Source organism: Ranitomeya variabilis, chromosome 4 (assembly GCF_051348905.1).
Source record: "Ranitomeya variabilis isolate aRanVar5 chromosome 4, aRanVar5.hap1, whole genome shotgun sequence".
Lineage (NCBI taxonomy): Eukaryota > Metazoa > Chordata > Amphibia > Anura > Dendrobatidae > Ranitomeya > Ranitomeya variabilis.
The window spans coordinates 166,387,315-166,405,542 of NC_135235.1; the positions used below are offsets into that span (position 1 = coordinate 166,387,315).

Below are 18,228 nucleotides of genomic sequence, written 5' to 3' on the forward strand. Positions count from 1 at the left end.
CACTCCTCCACCATGTCTGTTGACAGGGCGAGGAGTGTGGGTGAAGTGGAGGCTGCCATAACATAGTGCAGCAGGGGCGGCTGTGTCAGAGGGTGTCAGCCATGTTTTGGTGAGGCCCAGGAAGGAAAGATTACGAGAGGTAAAGAGGTCATGAATCACGTGGAGTTTATTGCAGATGGAGCGGGCATTCCAGAGTGATCCAGAGAGAGGGTGATGGCATCAAGGGCACGGGTTTGAGGTGGGCAAGATTTCGGGTGTTTATATTGGGTTGGGAGCGATAGAAGGGGATAATAATGGGAGGTATGAGATGTGGCAGTCCAGGATTGGGAGATATGTCGCCAGCAGTGAGAAGAAGCAAAGGGAGAGCAGGTGGGAGAAGGAGAGTGGGCAGCTTGTTTGTGTTTTATTAGGAGAGATCTGAGGTTGAGGAGCAGGTCAGTGGAGGAGGTCAGGTGGGGAGGCAAAAGGGAAGGAGAGATTATTACTTGGTTAGAGGGTGCTAGGGTTTGGGGATAGCGAAGGAGAGTGAGGAATAATGGAGCCAAAACTATTCTATTAGCGCATATGTCAGCATGATGAGAGTAAGTGTGGAGGAAAGAGAAAGACATTTTGGATACATATTCTGGCTTTTGGTTGGAGAGTAGTGTTGAGCGATACCATCCGATACTTGAAAGTATCGGTATCGGAAAGTATCGGCCGATACCGGCAAAGTATCGGATCTAATCCGATACCGATACCCGATACCAATACAAGTCAATGGGACTCAAGTATCGGACGGTATCCCTGATGGTTCCCAGGGTCTGAAGGAGAGGAAACTCTCCTTCAGGCCCTGGGATCCATATTAATGTGTAAAATAAAGAATTAAAATAAAAAATATTGATATACTCACCCTCTGACGCAGCCTGCACCTTATCGAGGGAACCGGCAGCCTTCTTTGCTTAAAATGCGCGCGTTTACTGCCTTCCGTGATGTCACGGCTTCTGATTGGTCGCGTGCCGCCCATGTGACCGCGACGTGACCAATCACAACAAGCCGTGACGTAATTTTCAGGTCCTGAATGCCTAATTCTAGAATTAGGTATTCAGGACCTGAAAATTACGTCACGGCTTGTTGTGATTGGTCGCGTCGCGGTCGCGGTCACATGGCCGGCACGCGACCAATCAGAAGCCGTGACGTAATTTTCAGGTCCTGAATGCCTAGAATTAGGCATTCAGGACCTGAAAATTACGTCACGGCTTGTTGTGATTGGTCGCGTCGCGGTCACATGGGCGGCACGCGACCAATCAGAAGCCGTGACATCACGGAAGGCAGTAAACGCGCGCATTTTAAGCAAAGAAGGCTGCCGGTTCCCTCGGTAAGGTGCAGGCTGCGTCGGAGAGGTGAGTATATCCCTATTTTTTATTTTAATTCTTTATTTTACACATTGATATTAATCCCGATACCGATTCCCGATATCACAAAAGTATCGGATCTCGGTATCGGAATTCCGATACCCGCAAGTATCGGCCGATACCCGATACTTGCGGTATCGGAATGCTCAACACTATTGGAGAGATAAATTAAGTAAATGTTAAAGGGAACTTACCACCAGATTTTCCCATTATAAAGTATGCCCATCGGGAACTTACATACATCTTACAAAAATACTGTAAAAAAGGCCATACTTTATATTAGGAAAACCTGGTGACAGGTTCCCTTTAAGCTGCAGATAGAGTGACAATGATTCAGACGGTGACTGAGGCTGCATGTGATAGTGTGGTGGGAGTGCTTGATGCGAGAATACAGAATGAGGGTAAGATGGGAACCTCTGGAAGAATACTGCTCCAGTGTGATTTCTGTGTCAATTGTTTTGGCTGTCAACATAACACAATAATTGGGGCTTTGTGTGTACCTAATATGGGAGAGGTGGGAGCTGGATGTCACTATTCGGAAAGGGGGTTGGTGGATGCAGCTTGTGACCCTCTCTCTGAGATGAATGTGGCTCTTAAGATAGAAAAACAGAAAACATATATGGTTTCATACAAAACAGGTCATTATAACATAGATGTCTAGTTACCGAAGCCCAAATACCTGGATGTGCAGGACACACTGATTAAACTAGAAAACCACAAAGAAAATAATGTACTAGTCCAAAAATTATGAACATATATAAATTTTATTGAAGTTACAACCAGTCTTAAATGAAAACACAAGCTAAAATCGGCAATCACCTGCAAACTGCAGTAGAAAAATAGGGCGGCGCAAACGCCCAATTAAACACAGTTAGGCTAAAAGATACCAAAACCAAATGCCATATATTAGGTACATGGTAGCGGTGTATATAGCCCGAGGGACATACCACACCATGTCAAAAACATCATAGACAAACAATTATCAACAAGGCATACATTTGGTAAATCTACAACATACCTAGTGGTAAGAAAAGTGACAAGAAGTGGAGCTGCACCTGCTGGGGATCGCTTGTGAGGTAAGTATGAAAAACATTTTTTTTCTTTCTAAAATGAATTAAATGGGTGAGGGGGTCCGCCAATGATGGAGGGGGGTGCTGCCAGTGATGGAGGGAGGCTGCAAATTATGAAGGGGGTGCTACAAATGATGGAGGGGGGCTGCCAATGATGGAAGGGGGTGCTGCAAATGATGGAGGGGGTGCTGCCAATGATGAAGAGGGATGCTGCCAATGATGGAGATGGGCTGCCAATGATGGAGGGGGGATGCAAATGATGAAAGGGGGGCTGAAAATGATAAAGAGGGCTGTAAATGATGGAGGGGATGCTGCAATTTGCAAATGATGATGGAGTGGGGGCTGCAAATGACGGAGGGGGCTGCAAATGATGAAGGGAGCTGCAAATGATGATGTGAAGCAGGGGACAGGGGACTGCACATGAATGAAAGGGGACTGCACATGATGAAGTGGGTGAAAAATGTTGGACTGCAAATGATGAAGTGAGGGGGAAGGGCGACTGCAAATGATGAAGAGAGGGGGAGGAGGACAACGAATGATGAAGAGAGGGGGACTGCAAATGATGAAATCAGGGATGGGGACAGCAATTGAATTGAAGGTGGGGGATGAGGAGAGAAAATGAGGACCTGGGGAGAGCAAATAATGATGAATTTTCAGGGTGGTGGGAGTAAATGATGTATTGAATGTGGGGGGAGAGCAGTTGAAGACATGACAATGAGTTGGGTGGAAGGGGCATGTAAATGTAATGAATCAGGGAAGAGGGAGACACGTAGTGGGGGACGTTGAGGATGCAATGACTGGTAATGAATTGGGGCTAAATATTGTATATATTTATTGGGTGGGGAATATGGCTATTTATAGTTGATGGGGGCGCAGTGATGAATTATAATTTATATTTGGAATGGTGGAGTGCATAATAACCAATTATATTAATGGTGGGTGCATGTCTGTATTCAGATGTGTAGTGTAGGAGAAAGAAGAAAAAGTGGGGCATGTGCTCTGGAAGCAGGGTTCTAGGTAACTATGTGTTATTTTATGCAGAGATGAGTCCTGGCTGGAAGCAATGATGGCGGTCTGCGCTGCATGATAAAGAAAAGCAAAGATGAGGTACTTCAGCTAGAGATGTCACGGGGAGTCAGTGTGTTACCTGTACACTGACACTATACACTCTATTACCTGTTCACTGTACACTATATGCAGAGCTCTTGTATATAATGTCACTGGTGATCACTGTATTACCTATACACTGACATATATAGAGCTCCTGTGTATAATATCACTGGTGATCACTGTATTACCTGTACACTGACACTATATTCAGAGCTTGTGTGTATAATGTCACTGGTGATCACTGTATTACCTCTAAAACAATACACTATATACAGAGCTCCTGTGTATAATGGCATTAGTGTTGTGTGTTTTTTTATTAACGATCAGTATTGTAGTATTCGGTCACTATGTGGTGGTAGTATGTGATTTGGTTATTATGTGGCGGTATTTCTCCCTGTATGTGGTATTTTTTGGTCACTATGTGATGGTAATATGTGATCTGGTCATGGTATGGAGGTATTTGTTCCTTGTATGTGGTATTATTCAGTCACTATGTGATGGTAATATATGGTCTGGTTATAGTGTGATGGTTTTTGTCCCTTGTATGTGGTATTAACGGTCATTCTAAAAAATATATGTGACTCATTCCCTTAAAGAAAAATAAAGAAAAATAAACCTAAAAAGAGTATTGGATACTTTAGGAAATGTTTAATAGGCAAGAGTAGGGTAGGGCCCGGCCAAATGAGTCTACCCTGTTGTGGTGGTGTTTTCTGCAGGACTGTTATCTGCCAATATATGGTTCCTGTAAGGTGGGAATATTGCTCTTTTTAATAGCTTTTCTTTTATTTATTTAGTAACAACTTAATGTGTTTCGGTCATTATGTAGTAGAAGGTGTATGGTGGTATCATTGGTCTTTGTATAGAGTGTTTTGTTATGTAAAGGTAATGGTCATATTATATTATGTATTTGCGGTGTGGTGTTGATGGTAGTCGGTATTGTGCAGACGTATTGTTCTGGCCTTTTATAGTAGTAATATTGATAATATTGGTCTTTGCATTGTGTGTTTTTGGTTAGCAACAGTGGTATACTGTAATGATATATGCTTGCTATTTTAAATGGCTAAAGGTTGGTCATATGAGGAGACATGCACTTTGGGGCTTGGGCCCTTGATCTTTAAGAACCCTAGCAATGCCCCTGCCGAACTGTGTGTTTACATGTCCATGTTTCTGGAGTTGTATTTATGTTTGTAAGTAAGCTCAGTTAAGATACCATATCTAAGCAGTAACCTTGGTTCTGGTACTGTATCAATGTAGTAATTAGATTCTGGTACGATATGTATGCTGTAAGTGCAGCGCCACAGAGTTCTGGTCGTTGCAGTACTGTGGCTCCGCTGCTAAGGGGGGCTATGGTACGTCCGATGGCACTGAAGGAGTTCATCTGACCAGGTATCACAGACACCAATACATTTCACAGTCGGGCCTCCAGGGGGAGCTGAGGGTGCTATTTATTAGGCCACTCCTCACCACTGTGGGAAAACTGGGGGTCAGGCAGGAAGTTAGTCAGAAAACTGACTGGGTTGGAACCAGGCAACACCTTGTGGCAGGGGGTGTTGTGGGGGAAGATTCGGTAGGGTCCCTGTCAGGTTTGGGACCCTGACAGAGGCCTGGCAACAAGGAAGGACTTCACGGGACCTGCTCAGCATAGCGGCGGTGCGCTAAGGAAGGAACCGAAGCGAGATATATTGTGCTGAGTGAGAAACGAGATCAAAGCAAGAAGGAGAATACCAGTAGGAGTTGTGCTGTAAGACCGAGGCAACATCCTACTGAGGCGCACAACCGGCGGCCGGAACGCCGAGGAAGTATTAATATATTCAGCTTCAGGCAATACTTCAAACCAACGGCAGGACAGTCAGTCATAGGCGGGCTGTCTCACATATATCACCTATGAAGACATGGGGGATGCACTAGGAGAGGGGCGACTCTAGGGTCCCGGAAGAGCTCCGAGCCTACTCGTCATACGGGTGCCGTCCTAACCAGAACATCAGGGAGGGACGGAGGAGAAGAACATCATCCGAACGAGTTGTGAGGGAACATTAGAAACAGACACAACAGTTGTGGGGACTATCCCGTAAGCACAGCAGGGGAGGACCACATCACATAGCGCTAGCAGGAAGGCACAGATTTCCACCTGCGAAGAGAACTCTGGAGGTGCCATTGGACTGGCCGGACTTGCGCAGCCTGGTGAACCGTATTCCGGACTGAGGACCCAGAGACCTTCAGTAAAGAGGTAAAGAGACTGCAACCTGGTGTCCTCGTTATTTACTGCACCGCACTACCACCACCATCCACATCTATTATTTACTGTACGCCCCACAGCAGGGTCACGGACCGGGCCTAGCCACCGTGACAACCCCAGAGCAGAGACTCAGAGGCCCGGTACCGGGTACCCCTCGGCCCTGCGGCGGTGGGGGCGCTACAACTTGGCGTCATGAACAGGATCTACTTAAGCCTGAAGAGTCAGGTCATGTGTGCCTTGGAACTGTGATTTACTGTGCTTGGACTGTACTTTATTACAAAGACTGTGTGTTGCCACTTGCCGCCAGAAGTTCCCGCCAAAATCCGCCGCCATTACAGCGCTGAGGAGAGCACAGGAGAAGAAGAGGGGCGTGGAGTAGGCGTAGACAAGCTGGAGAGCGCGAAAGACAATGGCCGCCCAGTCTAAATATTTCTGCACCGTGAGGACGTGTCCGTCAGCAGCAGAGATCCGCCTCCTGATTCTCAATGGTGGGCGGAAACAGAGAAAGCGAAACCACCCACGAAGGAGAGAGCGGGAAAAGAACCAGGAAGCGACTCACGTGGAGGACGCCATGACCAGCGGCTCGGAACCCGAATGTGGGGTGGAAGCAGAAGTCTCCCCCAACTACCCGGACGAGTACCGCAGCCAATTCCCCACGGACAACGCTGATCTTTTGCAGGCTGAGATGGGAGACTTGATCCACCAGCTCCTTCAGCTGAACGCGAAGGCCCAGGCTCCACACCAGGTAGCGCCGGAAGGAAGTCCTCTGACATCGGACCCTGTACCACTACCGGAGTTGCTGCTGAGGCCCTCGCCGACAACGTCAGCGGAACCCGCCGCGGAGGGGGAACCTGCACTGGCTGGTGAGTCCGTCGACCCTGCCCCGCCAGCAGAGGACCTGCTGATAGGCCCCGTCGCGGCACCCCCTCTCCCTGGGACCCATAGACTCCAACGCCTGTTACCATGGGAGGAGGCAACGGGCATGGAACACCGCCTGAAGGCCCCGATCGCGCCAACCACCCTGTTGTGTGAGACCCGTGCGGAGCGCACGGTATGCCGCTGGGTGAACCCAGGATCCGATCTCATGGGGTTCCCCGGGGTGAAGACACGGGAAGGGGAGATGGTGCAGGCCCTGAGCTGGGAGGAAAACCAGGCCCAGCTGGAACAGCAGTGGAAGGAGAAGGAAAGGGAGTACCAGGCCGGGCTGGAGGCCTACCATCAGAAAGACCTTGCGGTCAAGGACCGGGCCCGCAAGGACCCCACCGCTCACCAGGCCCCGCGCAGGCAGGGCATCATCACCACCTTCAAGCTCCGCGGAGGCTGGGGCTTCAATCAAGAGCCGGGCCTGTATGCTGAGGTGTTTGTAAACCGAAGGGATGTTGAGTCGCATCTCAGAGAGGGCAACCCAGACCGGGATCTCTACCCGGGGGATGAAGTCTCGTATACCAGGCACTTTGGGGAAAAGGGGTGGTTTGCCCTGAATGTCCGCAAGAGGCAGAACCCTGTGATGCCCCCGATTAAGGTGCCAGTGAAGCTGACCCCTGTAGCGAAGGTGCCCCCTTGTGGTCAGCCCCTGGTCATTACCAGGACCACCGAGGTCACCCCCACGTGCACTATGGTCAAGACCACGACATGCAGCATTGTCACCTCCACCACCCTAGTGGCCAAGGAGGCACCTTTTCAGGTGGGTGGTGCTCGTGCTGCTCCAGAATTGAAGACAGTGGGTACACAGACCCCCAGATGGGACAGTACTCCCCCGTATGCAGTACCAGGCGGTGGGCAATATCCAAAGGGGTTGCCTCCGCCCGTGCTGCCCCTGACTGGTTTAAGTAAGATCTTAAAACTCTGCATAATATGTAAATAGTTCTTCAAACTGTTTGTTTTTGCTGCTATGATATTGCTAAAACCCGTCCAGGGTTAACTCTTAAAGGGATCCCTTTGTTGACCCAGGATCCCTATTGCTTTTTGGTTATTTTTCTACTTTTTGTTTCCTGTTGAAAAGAACTGCTGAACCATGAACAGTGCATGATACAAACTGCTTGTAAATAGTTTGCACCTTCTTAAAGGTGCTTCCTACTGGTTTTACTTAAAGAAGGACTCTTTGCGAAGATACCGCACCGGAGCCTTTGCTGAGTATGGACTGGTAGCTTGAGAAGATGCGCTACCTCATAAAGACTTGGTCCCCTCTTAAAGGGGATGTTCACCTGTGTACTTACGAGTAATACTGCCTTAAAACAGTAAAGTGATAATGATGCCTTGAAAGAAAGTAATAATGTTGACATGTAAACGTTAAATGTAACCAACTAGTTAAATGTGAAAACTGTTTGATAATGTTGATGGAAGAATGAGGACAGAAAGTGAACCCGGGCGGGGTTAGTTGGTGAGTCCTCCTAGGAGCCATATAGAGATGGCCTGTTGATCCTAAACTGAAGGAAAAATGATATGTTCTATACTGCGTATAGTGGTGGAAGGGCAGTAGGCCCGGGCTGAACGGGGCGGTCCTGTAAAGAAAGGAGAGGCAGTAGGTCTGGAGCCGTTAGGACAGGCGGTCCTGCAGATTTAAAGAAGGAGAATGAAGTTAATTGCCTTATAATGTGTTATAAGAAGGTCTTTAGTGGATTTAGAGTGTACATCCCTTAAAGGCAATGTTGAATTAATGTTTAAAATTTTGCACTTAGTAGAATACCCGGTTGGGTAAAGAGAGTTATTTATAGAAAAGTTATTTAAAAGTATTTAACCATGTTTGTAACGTTCAAGTGTCCTCACCTCCCATAAAGGGAAGCTCTGTTCAAATATGCTTATTGTTATTGCACTCACAAAAATTGTATGTCTTTTGCTAACCTGTATTGTTGTTTTCTTCCCAGTCCCGGAGTACTGGATTTAACCGGGGGGGGGGGAGTGCAGCGCCCCAGAGTTCTGGTCGTTGCAGTACTGTGGCTCCGCCGCTAAGGGGGGCTATGGTACGTCCGATGGCACTGAAGGAGTTCATCTGACCAGGTATCACAGACACCAATACATTTCACAGTCGGGCCTCCAGGGGGAGCTAAGGGTGCTATTTATTAGGCCACTCCTCACCACTGTGGGAAAACTGGGGGTCAGGCAGGAAGTTAGTCAGAAAACTGACTGGGTTGGAACCAGGCAACACCTTGTGGCAGGGGGTGTTGTGGGGGAAGATTCGGTAGGGTCCCTGTCAGGTTCGGGACCCTGACAGAGGCCTGGCAACAAGGAAGGACGTCACGGGACCGTGCCTGCTCAGCATAGCGGCGGTGCCCTAAGGAAGGAACCGAAGCGAGATATATTGTGCTGAGTGAGAAACGAGATCAAAGCAAGAAGGAGAATACCAGTAGGAGTCGTGCTGTAAGACCGAGGCAACATCCTACTGAGGCGCACAACCGGCGGCCGGAACGCCGAGGAAGTATTACTATATTCAGCTTCAGGCAATACTTCAAACCAATGGCAGGACAGTCAGTCATAGGCAGGCTGTCTCACATATATCACCTATGAAGACATGGGGGGGCACTAGGAGAGGGGCGACTCTAGGGTCCCGGAAGAGCTCCGAGCCTACTCGTCATATGGGTGCCGTCCTAACCAGAACATCAGGGAGGGATGGAGGAGAAGAACATCATCCGAACGAGTTGTGAGGGAACATTAGAAACAGACACAACAGTTGTGGGGACTATCCCATAAGCACAGCAGGGGAGGACCACAACACATAGCGCTAGCAGGAAGGCACAGATTTCCACCTGCGAAGAGAACTCTGGAGGTGCCATTGGACCGGCCGGACTTGCGCAGCCTGGTGAACCGTATTCCGGACTGAGGACCCAGAGACCTTCAGTAAAGAGGTAAAGAGACTGCAACCTGGTGTCCTCGTTATTTACTGCACCGCACTACCACCACCATCCACATCTATTATTTACTGTACGCCCCACAGCAGGGTCACGGACCGGGCCTAGCCACCGTGATAACCTCAGAGCAGAGACTCAGAGGCCCGGTACCGGGTACCCCTCAGCCCTGCGGCGGTGGGGGCGCTACATAAGCTTGGTTCTGTTTCCGTATCTTGTAGTAGACATAGTAAGCTCTGTTCTGCTTCCTAATGTCTGCAAATGCCAGAAGGGCCAGTGGTAGTAGTGGGCGGCTCGCCAGCGCCAAGTCCCCCTCCAGCACCGACTCACCCCCCCACCAGGCCCGCCGCATTCAACTATACCGACGTCTATGACGCCGGTACAGTTGAATGCAATGGTGGAGGAGAGAGCGTCTGCTGATGCTCCCTCTCCCATCATTCCCTGCTCTGCCTCTGACACTGCGGGTGCGCAATGACGTCATATAATCGTGCACCTGCTGTGTGTCGGGCGGGCAGACTGCAGCTGCTGAGACCAGAGCCGGGAGTAGCGCAGGCACGAGGAGTGGTGAGGGGAGTGGTTTTATTTTAAATATATCAATGAGTGACAACTGGATTGTGGGGCTATTGAGGGGGCTGTATTACATTCTATGGGGGCTGTGCTGCATTACATTCTATGGGGGGCTGTATTACATTCTGTGGAGGGATTTATTACATTCTATTGGGGCTGGCTGCATTACATTCTATGGGGGCTGGCTGCATTACATTCTATGGGGGCTGTGCTGTATTACATTCTATGGGGGCTGGCTGCATTACATTCTATGGGGGCTGGCTGCATTACATTCTATGGGGGCTGGCTGCATTACATTCTATGGGGGCTGGCTGCATTACATTCTATGGGGGCTGTGCTGTATTACATTCTATGGGGGCTGGCTGCATTACATTCTATGGGGGGGCTGTATTACATTCTATGAGGGCTGTGCTGTATTACATTCTATGGGGGCTGGCTGGATTACATTCTATGGGGGCTGGATGGCTTACATTCTATGGGGGCTGTGCTGTATTACATTCTATGGGGGGGTGTATTACATTCTATGGGGGAGGGCTGTATTACATTCTATGGGGGAGGACTGTATTACATTCTATGGGGGGGCTGCATTACATTCTATGGGAGGCTGTATTACATTCTCTGGGGGCTACATTATTTTCTATGGGGAGCTGCATTATACTATATGAGGAGAGCTGCATTGTATTCTATTGAGGGGCTACATTATATTCTATGGGGGGCTGCATTATGCTCTATGAGGGGGTTACCATATATTATATATACATGGGCTGCATTATACTATATAAGGGGGCTGCATTATATTCTCTGGGGGGTTACATTATACTCGGGGCTACAATATATTCTGCCGGGTGGCTGCATTATACTCTGGGGTGGCATCATTATACTATATGTGGGCTGCATTATACTGTATTGAAGACTATGGGGAATACATTATACTATATGAAGAACTGTGGGGTGCATTATACTATGGGAAGTGAATTGTACTACATGGATGACAATGGCGGAGCATTATACTATATGGAGCACTATGAGGAATGTATTATACTATTTGGAGGACTGTGGCAGTACATTATACTATATGGAGGACTGAGGAGTGTATTATACTATATGGAGGAATTGCAGTGTATTTTAATATATGGAAGACTATGAGGAGTGTATTATAATATATGGAGGACTGAGTAGTGTATTATACTATATGGAGGACTGAGGAGTGTATTATACTATATGGAGGACTGAGGAGTGTATTATACTACATGAAGGACTATGAGGAGTTTATTATACTATATGGAGGAGTGTATTATACTATATGGAGGACTGAGGTGCACATTATAATATATGGAGGACTATGGGGTGTATTATACTAAATAAGCAAAATGCTGCCTATTCATCGAGTGATTGGATTGTTTATGTTGGAACAGAAATCCTTGTTCTCAGCAGCACATTGCCGGTGTAAACTGTAGATGTGCTGCTGATAACATGATACTGTATGGGGACAGATTGATCCCTTCATTCTTTCTCAGATGGTGTAAAGAGGCCGGGAAACAAGTGAACGACTTAAGTATTGTCGATCACACTTGTTTAGTGGCCTGAGATCAGCTCATTAAAATACAACAGAAATGCTTCGCAGGGAGACCAGGCAAGGATGATGACAGTTGTAGTTAGCACCCGGCGCCTGGGAATAGCGCTAACTCTACTGCTTTTCCCAGCCGCCAGAGCATTTTATTCTGGTATGTTAATGATTTTTAGGGTTGATGTCAGCTGTGTAATGTCAGCTGCTATCAATCCCTGGTGTAAGTAATGGAAAGGTGTCTATCAGACATCTCCACTACTAGCCCAGACGTGGCGAGACCCAGCGACTCTGAAGAGCTGTGACAGTAGTAACAATACCACTCTTCATAGCCACCGAGCTCAGCACAAGACCCGGAATATCTGAAGAGTCGCGACATTACTGATGTCACCGCTCTTCAGAGTCACCGGGTCTCGTGCTGCGCAGCGGAACCAAAAGTGGCTGTAGGCAAAGTTTATGGAGCATCAGAATGAGGTTCCGTAGCCTTTGGTCATCTCAAATCCTTAATTATCTACGAGATCCAGTTATGTAGGTAAAGTAGCGGCTTTTCTTGGTACTGCTACTAAAAGCAATAAATAGGACTGAGCTGTAATGCTGGATACACCTGTGATTATATGTTATATAGTCGTATTCCACTCCCCTCACTTCTTGTAACCTACAAGTGTACAAAAATATTGTAAAGTCACGATGTGACAAGTGGGCCTGTGTAACTTCAAATGCCAGGGCTGAATTTTAGCCCCAGTCCGGCCATGCTCCTCATAGTGCTCCATATAGTATAATGCACCGCCATCGTCATCCATGTCGCACAATTCACTTCCCACAGTATAATGCACCCCATAGTTCTTCATATAGTATAATATATTCCCCATAGTCCTCGATTCAGTATAATGCAGCCCACACATAGTATAATGCAGCCACCCCAGAGTATAATGCAGCCACCCCATAGAGTATAATGCAGCCACCCCACAGAGTATACTGCAGCACTGCCATACAATTCAATGTAACCTCCATAGAATATAATGCAGCCCCCCTCACAGTATAATGCAGACCCTCCATACAGGGTCAGTGAGAAAGACATGAGCAAATGGTGACAAGGGGGCAGGGGGAGAGGGCACAAGGGGGCTAGGGGAGACAGACACAAGGGTAACATACTGGGGCTAGGGAACAAGGAAGACAGGCACAAGGGGACACATGGGGCTAGGAGGCAGGGGAGAAGGTCACAAGGGGACTAGTGGGCAAGGGAGACCGACACAAGGGGACAAGGGAGACTGACACAAGGGGACACACGGGGACTAGTGGGCAAGGGAGCTTGACACAAGGGGCACAAGGGGACAAGTGGGCAAGGGAGACTGACACAAGGGGACACACGGGGACACACGGGGATTAGTGGGCAAGGGAGACTGATACAAGGGGACTAGTGGGCAATGGAGACTGACACAAGGGGACACACGGGGACAAACACAAGGGGACAAGGGAGACAGGCACAATGGGACACACAGGGACTAGTGGGCAAGAGAGACTGACACAAGGGGACACACGGGGACAAGGGATACAAGAACAAGGGGACACACAGGGACAAGTGGGCAAGGGAGACTGACACAAGCACAAGGGGACAAAGGAGACTGACACAAGCACAAGGGGACAAAGGAGACAGACACATGGGGACACACAGGGACTAATGGGCAAGGGAGACTGGCACACGGGGACAAGGGACACAAACATAAGGGGACAAGGGAGACAGGCTCAAGGGGACACATGGGCCCCTGACCTGCCAGAGCTGCTTGCAGCGGCGACCGCTGCGACCGTGGTAGTTACACCCCTGTCTCACACACACACAACTACAGATATCACACACACACACATACTACAGATATCACTCACACACACTACAGATATCACACACACACTACAGATATCACACACACACATACTACAGATATCACACACACACACTACAGATATCACACACACACACTGCAGATATCACACACACACATACTACAGATATCACACACACACTACAGATATCACACACACACATACTACAGATATCACACACACACACATACTACAGATATCACACACACAAACACACACATACTACAGATATCATACACACACACATACTACAGATATCACACACACACTACAGATATCAGACACACACACACCAGATACCAGCTCATATACACATCTCACACTCTCCTCTCTGGTACAGGGGAGGCTGATATAAACCTGCAGCTCCTCAGCTTCTCCTGCTTACAGCAGCTCTGTCCCGCATCTCCCCCGTTCTCCCCTTCTGTCCCAGGGCTGAAGAGCAGGAGAAGCTGTCTCACCGTGATGACTGGAGCTGCTTCCTATCTCTCACATACCCCGGCTGCCCCCTCCCCCTAGATACGCCTCGGACTGTTGCCGTGCAGGAGGAATCTCCTGCACTGCAACATGGTGTTGGGTGCCTCTGACCCAGAGGTGTATCTAGCCTTTCCTGCACCCGGGGCAAAGGATCAGTTTGGTGCCCCCCAAAAAAATCCTCCCCCTTCCCCAAAACCTCCCCCATTTGAACCTTAACTCTATTGAAACTGTATGACCAAGCAAAGGTACATTCCTGAATCTCCATAATGTTAAAATAGACACCAATAAAAGTAAAATTAATTGAGACATCAGTAGGTTAAGTGTTTTTGAATATCCATATTGAATCAGGAGCCCCATATAATGCTCCATACAGTTCATGATGGGCCCATAAGATGCTCCATATTAAAATATGCCCCATATAATGCTGCATAAAGGTTAATAATGGCCCCATAAGATGCTCCATGGACACATTTGCCCAATATAATGCTGCAGAAACGTTGATTATGGCCCCATAAGATGCTCCATACGGACACTTGCCCCATATAGTGCTGCACAAATGTTATGGCCCCATAGATGCTCCATACAGACACTTGCCCCATTATAGTGCTGCACAAATGTTATGGCCCCCATATAGTGCTGCACAAACGTTATGGCCCCATATAGTGCTGCACAAATGTTATGGCCCCCATATAGTGCTGCACAAACGTTATGGCCCCCATATAGTGCTGCTCAAACATTATGGCCCCCATATTGTGCTGCACAAACATTATGGCCCCCATATAATGCTGCACAAACTTTATGGCCCCATACAGACACTTGCCCCATATGCTGTTGCTGCGATAAAAAAAAAAAAAAAATCACATACTCACCTCTCCGTCGCTCAGGCCCCCGGCACTTTCAATATTCACCACTCCTCGTTCCATTCGCCACTCCATTTTCCGCCTCCTCTGCACTGACGGTCAGGCAGAGGGCGCGCACTAACTACGTCATCGCACCCTCTGACCTCAGCGTCGGCGGAGCGGCGGCTTGGAACGAGGAGCAGGTGAATATCGTGCAGTGCTGCGCTCCCCTCCCCATTATACTCACCTGCTCCTGGCGCAGTGCAGTCCCTGCTTCCCCGGTGCTGCTGCTTCTTCCTGTACTGAGCGGTCACCGTTACCGCTCATTACAGTAATGAATATGCGGCTCCACCCCTATGGGAGGTGGAGCAGCATACTCATTACTGTAATGAGTGGTACCATGTGACCGCTCAGTACAGGAAGAAGCCGGGGCACCGGGCAGCTAGGGACCTGCAGGGACTGCGCCAGGAGTAGGTGAGTATAATTAGACAGCCCCCGCTCCCTGGCCCTGCCAACCCCCTCCTTGGACCGCCGCATCATCAGGCGGCCCGCTGGCGCCCCCCTGTCAGCTGCGCCCGGGGAACATGCCCCAGCTGCCCCCCCGGATACGCCACTGCTCTGACCTGCCGGGCACCTGACCCGCCGGGCTCAGTCGCAGCGGCGACCACTGCGACCGCGGTAGTTACGCCCCTGCAGCTAGCTCCGTTCTGTTCCCATATCTATGTACCAGCCTGGTTTTAAAGCCTGTTATCTCTGCTGTTTTAATGCAGCGGCCAGATATAAGCAAGGCAAAAGCACCGCAACTGGAGGGCCACTGCCTTGCGATTGCCCCCAAAGCAGAAAAGTGCCAGCCAGCCCCTGAGGCCAAGATGGGGGACAATATTGCAGGAAAGGTCCAGAATCACAGACATTATTGCAGGATTGGTGACATTGTTACATGAGAGGGTGAACACATATGTTTTCACAGCCTATACAGCTGATGAGCATGTAGGTGGAGGCCCAGGTACAAATTTTGCACCAGGGCCCATCGGACTCTATGTCACTGTGTCAAATTCTTTTCTGGCAATGAGGTTTTGTTGTCAAGCGCGAACCTGTTATTCAGCATAAAAAAGGGAATTTGGCACATATGTTATAAAACTTGTGTAATAAAAGAAATATTTATTATATAGCCATCGTACTCCACAGCACTTTACAGACATCTGTCTCCATTGAGTCTGACAATCTAAATTTCCTAGTGCGTCTTTATATTGTGGGAGAAAAGGCATGTAGGCACAGGGAGAACATAAAAACTTCTTGTAGATATTTGTCCGTGGTGAGAATTGAACCCAGGACCCGAGTGATAACCACTGTGCGCAACTTGTTTAGCACGGCTTAAATACAAAGTAATATAATGCACAAACTACTTTAAACTGTGCAGACACATTACTTCAATGCCATAGGAGAGCTTACAGGTCAAGATTATATTTGCCATATCTGAAAAAGAATTTTGAAAAATGTGGGATCAAAACTTGATTAAAAAAAGAGAAAGCAAGAAAGAAAGAAAGAAGGAAAGAAAGAAAGAAAGAAAGAAAGAAAGAAAGAAAGAAAAAGACCCACATAGTAGTAGTTGCAACTTACTCATGAATGCTAAAGTCCTTCTGTGACTATCCTGTTTATGCAAGAGTTAAAATAGTGTTTTCTTGGGGATGTAGTAATGTGGAGGACCTGCTTCTTACACCATGTTTCCTACACCATGTACTAAGAAACTGACCTGCCCTAACATCGTGTATAGTGAAATGTAATAGTAGCAGCAGATGGAGCACTAACTTGTAGGGTGGTTAGGATGATACGCAGCTCTGGTCACACATTATTATCAATAGAGTGACTTTCTGATGTACACTCCACAGCATGGAGCAAGTGAAAAATTTCAATTACGAACAACCGTTGCCAAAGATACAACCATATGGTACATACAGTATTTCTAACCATACAATTGACGGAAAGGAGAACCTAGAGTCTACAAAGAATTCCCATATAACAAACTTACACTACAATAATATCTCATCTCTACCAGATGTAATCTTTTATTATATGTAAGGATAATCACATAAGCCTTTGAACAGCCTTCACAATTCCATAGGAATTGTCCTAAACAGAATAGAGTCAAAGGACAAAAACATATTTCAATTAAAGCTCGACAACAAGATATTATGATTTGTGATTTGTATTATTGAGGCCAAGTTTAGAAATGACAGTAAGTCAAGTATCTTCAATGCAATGTTTTCCACTGAAAATCTGCAATAAAAATAACTTGAAATTAAGTCAACTGGATTTTGAAAATTTGCATTACATAGATTTGTGAAACAATGGACCATTCTAAGGAGCAATCTAAATTCAAGCATGGTAGTGTAAGAGGATTTCATTGTTTTCCCTCCTAAATATTCCATGTTCATATTCCCAAAGTTTCATTATTATCTTAGTTAGAATAATTACAATTGTCTGGTTAATGTTAATTGGATTTGTAACGAAGATTTGCATTTTTTGGATAAAATAGAAAAACATTGTCAATGACCTTAAATATTTTAAAGACAAGTGTATTACCATGAAACCAAGTTGCAATTTGTCCACTATCCTTTTCCAAACCAGCACGTCGAGGAACCTGTTCCTCCTTAAACCACCGAACAATAACATCTTTGGAGATAGGACGAGCAGGACGTTCCCATACTTTTCTAGGAAAGAGCATTGGATTAAATCTGCACTTTACACTTTCAAGCTCTGTTTGTATGTTTTTAAATTGTAATGTAGAGTAATTATTTTCTGACATGTCAGTTTTTTTTAGATGAAATATGGACCCAGGTGAGTTTGATGGAGTGCCTGAAGCATCTTTGTTGTAATGTTCAGCTGCTATTGCGGGATCTGGATTTGTATATATAATATGCTGATGCCTATGTACATACCATAAATATGTGAAAATATTGAACCCCTTCAACATCCTATCTAATTAGTCATGGTCATATTAAGTCATACTTATTATTAGTGGCAAGTGGCATACTTATGGGGTGTAAAAGTTGTAATTGCACCTAGGCCTGGAGCTGCAGGAGTCCATTATAACCCTCAGTAACACATGTGGAGATGGACATTATATGATATATGAAATAAGCTTTAAACTCAGGACTTGGCAACAACTCTGTTTTTTATGCATCCATGCACTTCTTGTTGTGTTACCTTCAATATAGAATTTACCTATCACTCTGGATCTACTGGTGGTGCCATATTTG

The 18,228-nt window shown here is 47.1% G+C and overlaps 1 protein-coding gene across 1 annotated transcript in view; it reads right to left on the reverse strand.

The window, feature by feature from the left end:
- SH2D4B (SH2 domain containing 4B) overlaps positions 1-18,228 on the reverse strand; it is a 567,882-nt gene that overhangs the window by 192,255 nt on the left and 357,399 nt on the right. The window contains exon 6 of the mRNA XM_077259355.1: positions 17,552-17,679. Coding sequence (XP_077115470.1) covers positions 17,552-17,679 — 128 coding nt within the window. The remainder of the gene's footprint in view (positions 1-17,551; positions 17,680-18,228) is intronic.